General features: G+C 44.5%; 1 protein-coding gene across 1 annotated transcript; it reads right to left on the minus strand.

The window, feature by feature from the left end:
• Positions 1-430: 430 nt before the first annotated feature.
• LMOD2 (leiomodin 2) lies at positions 431-8,185 on the minus strand. Its single transcript, XM_019750083.3, has 3 exons — positions 7,786-8,185; positions 1,397-2,752; positions 431-887 (listed from the first exon to the last, which is right to left on the minus strand). Exons 1-3 carry the CDS (start codon positions 8,056-8,058, stop codon positions 861-863), a joined length of 1,656 nt encoding a protein of 551 aa, XP_019605642.3. The 5' UTR covers positions 8,059-8,185; the 3' UTR covers positions 431-860.
• Positions 8,186-8,850: the final 665 nt, after the last annotated feature.

Consider the following 8,850-nt stretch of genomic DNA (forward strand, 5'->3'; position numbering starts at 1 on the left):
TGGACTAAGGCTTATCCAAGAAGAGCTTAAAAGGAGAATTGAATGGCGAATTTGCAGCATCAGGCACAAGACAACTCCGAATTCCGGGGGCCTATCTTTCAAGCATTCCCCTAGCACTTATGTCCTCTTGACTAAGAAACTTTCTTACTTTCAATGTTGCTTCTTCCAGAAATATTTGATTTTAATTATACATGATTGAATTGATCTAGTGGCCTTATGGGAATGTGGGGGTGTCAGCTGGCCTCCTGGGTCTAATATTGATGCATCCAAGGTGATAGTGGCCACTTCTGGGGTCTTTTCCCAAGCTTTTATCTCTCTACCAAGAAGACTTTAAAGAAAATTCTTGATGCCAGACATTTAGAAAGAGCTCTGTTCAAATTTTCTTGAATGTGAGAAAACAAAGAGAAGCAAATGCTAAGCACCCAAACACTTTTGGGGTGAGAATGTAATATTTTTAATATTTAGCAATGTTACATACACACCTGACAGGTGGATCAGCTCACAAAAAAAATATTAGTTTGTTTTAAAAAAAACTTCAATCCAAATTTATTGGGATTACAAAAATAACAGCACATTTTGTTAACTCATTACAACTCAGAGCTACCAACATATCCAAAGATATGAATAGCATCTTTAAACTGCTTCTTGCCAATACAAATCTGACATAAAAAAGTTTATTTTCATATTTACAGAAGAAACATGCTGATTGTTCCTTAAAATTCTCTTTGGAATTAAAGGGTGGAGCTATTTTTAAAGTCAGCAAACATTTCAAATTGAAGAAAGTATTTTAGAAACATCGCACAATGCATTTTATTTAATACTACTGAATAATTCTGCATCCTCTTCTAAAGATGGTGTTTTTATTGCAGAGCAGCTGGAACTTCCACCTGCAAAAATAGAGGATTTTCTTTCAATAAAAACAACATAAATGATAAAGTGAACAATATCTCTAGGGTATGTCTCCAGCAGTATTCTCTGAGAAGAACTCAGATACAGATGGATTATTGCTGAGTGCTATTCAAATTTTATATTACAAATTAGGTTTTAAATCACTTATAACTCTGGGTAACATTTTTGACAAGTGATGAATCTTTTTTGGGAATGTAGATTGTACTCCCTGACTTTCTTATTAAAGAAATCAGGATTTTTATATGTTGGAGTATCTTAAAATGGGCCTGGCCCTTAAAGGACTAAGAAGGACCCAGGCACGCCTCTCAGATGGAAATCTGCTCACTGGTGACCTGCTCCTGATGTTTCAAACTTGGTATGCTTGCTCTTGCCAACTCAAGTATTAAAATTGAATAAGTATTTCGAGAGGCGACTTCGGTGCCATTGTGCACTGGAGGCCGACCCCTTTCTAAATCTGTGCCCCAGGGTCTGCTCTTGGGGAACTCACCCGTCTTAGCTGCTTTATGCTACTTCCCCGAATCGCTTCCATGAGATTGTCATGAGCTGATCTCTGTGGGGTAGAAGGTCGGGAACTGTCTTCCATTTTCTTCTCTTGCACTGACCTCAGGGAATTTTTTATTTCCTTTAGGATATTGTTTGGCTGTTTCTTAACCTTTTTGCCTTTTTTCTTTTTCTGTCCATTTTGTAATGCCCGCTGGGCACTCTCCTGTTGTTTGATGACCTCCGCGATGTTTCGGGTGATGTACTTTTTGTCCGGAAGTGGAGGAGGTGGCGGCGGCGGAGGGGGTGGCAATCGTTGGGGAGGAAGGGGGGGCGGGGGAGGAGGAGGGGGCGGGGCCACGGGAGATGCCGGCCGGCTCCTCACAGTCTGGGCTTTCTTGGGGACTTTGGGGGATGACCAGGGCGATGCACATGGTGAGGAGCCAGGCGTTCCTCTCTGCCAGACTTTGGTCCTCAGGTTGGATCCTCCATCATACCCCTCTTGCTGTTTTTGCTCCTGCATCCGCTTCTGCCTCTGCTTATCCATGTTTCGGGTCAAGAGGCTCGTCATGCTCATTCTTGGTCCTGGGAGCTCGAAATGGTAGCCCAGCCTGAGCAGCGTGGTGTTGTCCCGCAGCAGCTTGACGATCTCCATCTCCACCTGGCTGCCCATGATGTGCCTCTGGTTGTGGAAGCGCAGCTCCGTGAGCACCGCGTTGCGCTGCAGCGCCCTCATGATGGCCAGGACGCCCTTGCCCGTGATGAAGTTGGAGTCGAGGTTGAGGTTGGTGATGTGCGCGTTGACCCGGAGCATGTCCGCGATGGCCAGGGCCGCGCTGTCGTCGGCGTGGGTGTTGGCCAGACTGAAGGTCTTCACCACCGTGTTGTCCTTGAGGGCCTCAGCGAAACGGGCGAGCGTCGGTGACGTGATGTTCTCGATGTTGTTCAGATTGACTTCCGTGGTGTCAGGGTCGTTGTTTCTAATCTTCTCCAAAGCATCCTCGATCACCGTGGGGTTTCCGCATGGGTGCATGGCCGCCGGCGACTCTGCGTTCCTCCCGCTGTGGCCATTGGTCAAACTTATGTTTTCTATCTGACTTTTAAAGGTCTTTGGCCTGGAATTGTCAGAGCTGACACTATCATAATTTACAGTTCCATTAATACCTTTCTCGTTGTCGATGGCTCTTTCCTCTTCACCGCTGTCCTCGTCCTCCTCCTCGTCCTCCTCCTCGTCCTCCTCCTCGTCCTCGTCCTTGTCCTCGTCCTCCCCCTCCTCTTCCGTGTACACCTCCTCAGAAACCTCACTGTTACTTTCCGTAAAGACAAGCTCTTCCTCACTCTCCTCTTTGTCTTCTTCTGCAACCTAAAGAGCATAGCATCATCAGTAAGTTTGTCATATATATATGTATATATCACATCATTATGTTGTATACCTAAAGCTAATACAGTGTTATATGTCAATTATAATCTCAATAAACTTAAAAAAAAAAAAGAAAACATTAAACATTTTGTATGGCAAGCAATACACAACTTTATAAGGAAAATAGTGAATCTGCTGTGTAACCGAAGTTAACATTTCATGGCATAACTTTCAACAGCTTTTTCTACAAACGTTTCTTTGGTATTCTGCAGAATATATATCCAGAATTCAATTGGTTGAGTTAAAATTTCCTATCATTTTGCCACTTTGGATAAAGTAAGTTAAAACTTCAAATTTGGAAAACTTTGATAAATTTTTAGTCTCTTAACTATCGAGTCAGAATGACTTGCCTCCCAGTGTACTTACAATTCATCAGATTCAACCCTCCCTTCTAGAATCACCCCTCTGACCTGCTTAATTCTCCATCCCAAACAAGGGCAACTAACATGCACATGTTAACAGTTTCCTTTCTTTAATGTTCCAAATTCTTCCCCAAATTTGTCTCCTGTAGCAGATGTGACAGGAGCCAAGTGCTCTCGGCTTCACCTGTCTCAGTGTAGACAGAGGGAGGAGTATTATTTGCTCCTCCAGCATTTATCTACCTCTGGGGTGGAGCCCTGCTCAGGGTCTGGGAGAGTCCACACCGCCTGGGAGCCGCTGCTGCCCCTGCCCTGGCTCTGGGGAAGGAAGCTGAGTGGCAGGGCTGCTGTTCAGGGCGCAACAGGTGAATGCCCAGCTCCAGGCAGGAAAACATTGAGTCACCCTTTGCAGCAAATCAGCTTGAAATCTCACTCTAGTACAGGGTTAGATGAGACGGACTGCAGAAAACACAAGGTGGGAAAGGTAATCGGCCTTGGCTCTACCTAGATTCTCAGCGTAATGTGGAACAGCAGAGAACAGTAGAAAATTTTGAAGGAAGACATTGCCTCAGCCTGATGGTCTTAAATTATTTAGCATGCATCAATTATGAAAGACTTTCAGGCAAACACAATTCCATTCTATCTCTGTCTTTCCTGTTTACTAAGACTCTATACTAAGAAGCCCAACAGACCTCTTTCTTTTTTTTCTTGCTATCTTATAAAAAAGCTTTTTTTTTTTTTTTTTTTTTGTGGAAATTTATGACAGTTAAATTTTCTCTAATGCTAACTTTTCAGTCCTTTATCTTCTCTAAAGCCAAGTGTCCCTCCCTGTCCCCAAAGCCTCTACACTGGCAACATTTTGTTTTTGTTTTTTTTGTTGTTGTTGTTGTTTTTCACCCTGAGGGCTCCTGCTGCCTGAGGCATGTGGAATGAGCTTTGGAAAACAGTGTTTGTCTCCAGGGTTGTTTGCCCAGTTGCTATCACAAAATAGCCTCCAGTTATCCACTTGTTTGGAGTGGCAGCCACCAAGTGATGGCCTGGGGAAGGGGTCAGCCACTCCTGGGATGGCTTGTCCAGTCTTAATTTACTCACTTCTTCAGGATCCGGATGGTGTGTGTGTGTGTGTGTGTGTGTTTAGCTGTTTCCATATTTGGAGGAAAGGGGCCTCTCAAAATCCAAGGTCTACTGCCTGTGATGCCACCATTAAATTGTATCCCTTTTGTTTTTAAAAGACCTTTAGGCTTTATCTGCAGATGTTTTCCCCTCAGCAAGTACCTGGAGAGATAATATGTGAAACTGTTGTCTAGCAATGAGTTACCGTGTAATAACCAAGTGACACTTCTTCCAGAAAGCCCCCTCAAATTATCCTTTTGATGCATTCTCACATCTTGTACTTCCCCCAGTTAAGCACCTATTTTAATGACCTGTCATTTTCCCCAAAAGACTGTTAGCAGGGTGAGGACAGGGATGGTGTCTGTTTTGTTCACCTAGCACCGTACTCAGCATGTAGCAGGGACTCAATATATATTTGTTTACTGAAAGGGCGGATGTAGAATGACATTGGCTAAGAGTCACTGAGTCAGGATGAGGCCCAGGAAAAAAGTACTGACCGGGCTGGGTCGGGGTAAAGTGACCAAGTGTCCTGGTTTGCCTGGGACTGAAAGCTATCCCAAGAAGCAGGATTTTTAGTTCTAAAATCTGAATAGTCCCAGATAATCTGAGATGGTTGGTCACCCTAGGTGGGGACATCCAGCAGAAGAATGTCAGAAGGGAGAAAGGTGTCTAGAGAGGAGAGGGAGGCAGGAGGATGCAACACTCAATCTTTGTCTACTTTCTAAATTGCTCTGGCACCAGGACGGACTACACCTTTCCAGATCTCCTCTCTGCCACTGCTCTGGAGTTAACCCTAATCCCTGTGAGAATGGGGGTGGGAAGGTGTGGATAGGGCCAGGCAGTGAGGTGTACGTTGCTGAAGGGGCTATAGGAGAAGGTGAATATTGGGACATGTAGAGGATAAATAAGGCCACAAGAAGGGGTGGCCATCCATTACTCCTGATCACCTCCCAGGCATCATTCCCTGAAGAAGGCCAGAGGCTTGGTTTTCAGTTCTGCTTCTGGGTCTACCCATGAAGAGCTAGTTGACTTTAGAGGAGTCCCCTCTGAGGGTTCTTAAAGAAACTAGTGTAGTTGAGTGGTTCTAACCTTGCAGTGTGTCATAATCACCTGTAGGCTTGTGAGACCACTGAATGCTGGGCCCCGCCCCCAGAATTCCTCATTCAGCAGGTGTCAGAATGAGCAGTTCTAAAAAGCTCCCAGGTGATGGTGGTGGGTGGGCACCCTCATTTTGAGAATCGTGGTCTTTGTGCCAACAGAGCTTGGTCTGAATTTCAACTCTACTTTAAAACTATTCATCTCAAATGAGTTTCTTCATCTCTCTTAGTCTCAGTTCTCATGTGCAGAAGGTAAGAATTCAATGAAATAATGTGAGCGGCCCCTACGCCCAAGGCCCAGCAGAGATACAAACTAGGAGAGCTAGAGCCTTGGTGTCCCAGGCCCCCTGGAGCTATTTCACGGAGCATAGCTTTGTGTGAGCCCACGGGGGCAGAGGCTGTCATTCAACAGGAGTGGGAGGTGATTTTCATAAGCCCGTGACAGAGCCAGAAGCCTGACAACAGAGACTCCATCTCCTTTTCATGGGCCACACTGTGCTGCTCTTCACTTACGCTGCCATCCCCCAGCCACCCCTCAGCTGCTTGAGTTTTTTTCCTGGGGTGGGAATGGATTTACACCCTTCACCAGCAAGCTCCTGCTCAGCACTCCTTGTGACTACAGAGACAGCTGGCCAGCGGGCAAAATGTAGTGAGAGAAATGTTAACCAGCCGAGAAAGGAATCAAAGTTCGTCAACACAGCAGCCTCTCTAATTGAGCTGATAAGCCACTGGCAGGGCTCACCAGAACCTTTGGCAGGATCCGGTGGGTTTCATCAACAGCTGACAACAGGCTTTGCCCTTTGTTTCCCGCCCATCTCAAGACACCATGACATTAAAGTGCCTTTGTTGCATTATTGCTACAATGGCTGTCTGTCCTGGATCCTCTGAGACAATTTTAATCATTTTATGAAGGAAATTCTTTAATAACTGCAAAAAAAATGTCATGTGTATTTTTAAATCAGATTTCTGACACATATTCCCACATAAAAAACAAACAAAAACAAAACAAAAAACAAAACAAACAAACAAAAAAACAAAAAACAAAACCTCTAAAAATCATGGTTGTGGAGGAATTGACCAGCCCAAATCCTGGCCTGTCATGTGTGTCCTTCCTTATCAGCTCCCCTTCCAGTCCTTCAATGCAAGCAGCCACCGTGGCCTTGGCAGACCCTGGCCTGATCCCAGTGACCCTTCTCAATGATTGACATGGACAAAGCTCACACATGTCTTGCTACAAATGTGGCCCACACACCCTACCACCGAGATCATCTAACAGAGCCTAGATTAGTACCTGGAACTCTTACCACTGGCTCCAGGCCATTTTGATTTTAGATGATTCCAGTGGAGCACAGAGGTTTTCAACTCTTGCTCCTGACCTGTGTTCTTTCACAAATTCATAAATTTGTTATGTTAACGTTCTATTTTCCCAGAGCATAGTCTTTTGAACTTCCTTTTATTGATGATTCATTTGGTATATTTAGAGTAACTGTTTACTGGGCAGAGAACAAGCACTCAATGGACCTGAGCTCTCATAGAAGTACATTTCCTGGCCTCAGTATCACCATTATAAGCAGGAAGGAATCTTAGAGATCATGTACACAGGTTTGCTTAACCTGGGTCCGCAGGTGGGTTCAGGAGAGGTATCGTCATTCTGACATTCTATGTAAAAGTTTGTGTATATATGCACAGTGCATGTGCATTTTCTTAAGAAGGTCCATAACTTACCAAAATCTCAAAGGGGTTTTTGATTCACATACACGCACACAACAAACTAAACCCAAAAAAACCCAAACAAACAGAAAAACCACTGGCTCCCACTCCCTCCATGGACAAATGGGAAAGAGAACCATGCAGAAGTGACTAACGGTTGAAAGTCTAACAACTTAGGGACAGAGCAGGGACTAGAAAGAAGCTCCCCTCATTCTCACTCCCATGTATCTCCTACCACCCCACACTCCTTGGAGTGGGAAAAAAGAATTGTTTTTACTGTAGCCACCATCACAGTCAAAGCAACAAGAGTATGCACTTTTGCCTTTATAGATGAAAATAAATTTACTTAACTGCTATATCTATGTACAGATACTATGCCACATCATCCCCAACTTATAACTCAAATTGGACTTACATTTTACAAAATATCTAAACCCATGCCTTACTTGTGAATTATTTTCCTCTTGAAAATTCCATCATTAGTCAATTATAGAACCCCAGCCAATCATTTTACATATTATGATCTATTTGGTGGCCATAGAAGTTACAGGACTATCTCAACCCGAGGGATTTTTCAGTAGCAGATTATAAGAAAAGAAAAGAGATGAGTTCTGCAAAGTTAGAGAAAACAGGTTCCTGTTTTGGGGTGGGATGGTGGGGGGCTGGGAGTAGCCAAGGAAAAGTCCCAAAAGCCTACCTTTCCACACTCCCCCAGCCTCTCCTTCTCCAGGAGTTTTTGGGACTCCTTTTCCCAATAGGCCATCAGTGCCTCTCTGCTGAATGTCCCAGTGGGGGTTTTCTCAGTCAGGCTCTTTTGCCTTAGCCCCACAGGAAGATTGCGGTCAGGTTCAATGTCTTCCAACTCCCTCTCTAGCTCCTTCAGCTCCTCAGCTGACAGGGAAGCGAGGAGTTCATCCTCATCGATGGATTCATATTTGCTAAGTCCTCTCCTGTAGCCGAAGGTAGACATGGTCCCTGCTTTGTCAGACCCCCAAGGAGCTTGAAGAACCAGGCATTCAAAGCAGCCAGACGCAGGCAGGGAGGCGAGTGGGAGGCTGGTCAGCAACTGGTGCTAGGAATGGCTGCGATAGCCTTTTAAGAGTGGTGATACAGGCTGTGACAATGCAGAGAAGAGTGAAAGCATAGGCTGTTTTAAGCATCAGACGTCAGCTAGACATTTGAACACAAAGAATGTCACATCGGTGGTGGATGGAGGTCTCAGAACCAGTGGGGATTATTAACATACTGGCCAGGGACAGATTTAGCCAAGCCTGATAGCTCAGCAGAGAGGACAGGCAGAGAGTGTTTCAGATAGGGAGTGACACTGTTTTCACTTTGTATTCAAGCAACAGGCGAATCAACTTTATTTTGAAAATGACTCGCTACCACCACCACGGCCATTAAAAGTTTCTTTCATTATGATCTTAGAGGTTGAGAGCTGACTATGCATCACTCTACAAGTAGTTATTCAGGTTCTCCTAAAAACACTGTGGGTGGTATGGATGGAAACAGAAGGCTAGAATAATAGAGTACTTCATGTTGTTGTTGTACTTTGCAGTTTACAAAGCACTTTAATATCATTTTCCTCATCATAACAAGTCCTGTGAAATGACTAACGTAATCCTCCTTTACAGATTTTGGCAACCAAAGCTCTGAGAGATTAAGTGAAAAATTTGGAGTCAGACAGCCAGAAGTGCAGAAGGGCTTTCTCCACTGCACAAAATGGCTTCCTTCTCCTCACTCCTGTGTATTAGTAAACAAC

The sequence above is a fragment of the Rhinolophus sinicus genome, chromosome 8 (genome assembly GCF_057876585.1).
Source record: "Rhinolophus sinicus isolate RSI-liver-muscle chromosome 8, RSI-T2T, whole genome shotgun sequence".
NCBI classification, from domain to species: Eukaryota; Metazoa; Chordata; class Mammalia; order Chiroptera; family Rhinolophidae; genus Rhinolophus; species Rhinolophus sinicus.

Coding starts and splice junctions, on each gene's coding strand:
- LMOD2 (XM_019750083.3), bottom strand. CDS start 8,058: ATGTCTACCTTCGGCTACAGGAGAGGACTTAGCAAATATGAATCCATC. Junction 2,753..7,785: donor GGCTGGGGGAGTGTGGAAAG/GTAGGCTTTTGG, acceptor TATGCTCTTTAG/GTTGCAGAAGAAGACAAAGA. Junction 888..1,396: donor GCATAAAGCAGCTAAGACGG/GTGAGTTCCCCA, acceptor CTATTTTTGCAG/GTGGAAGTTCCAGCTGCTCT.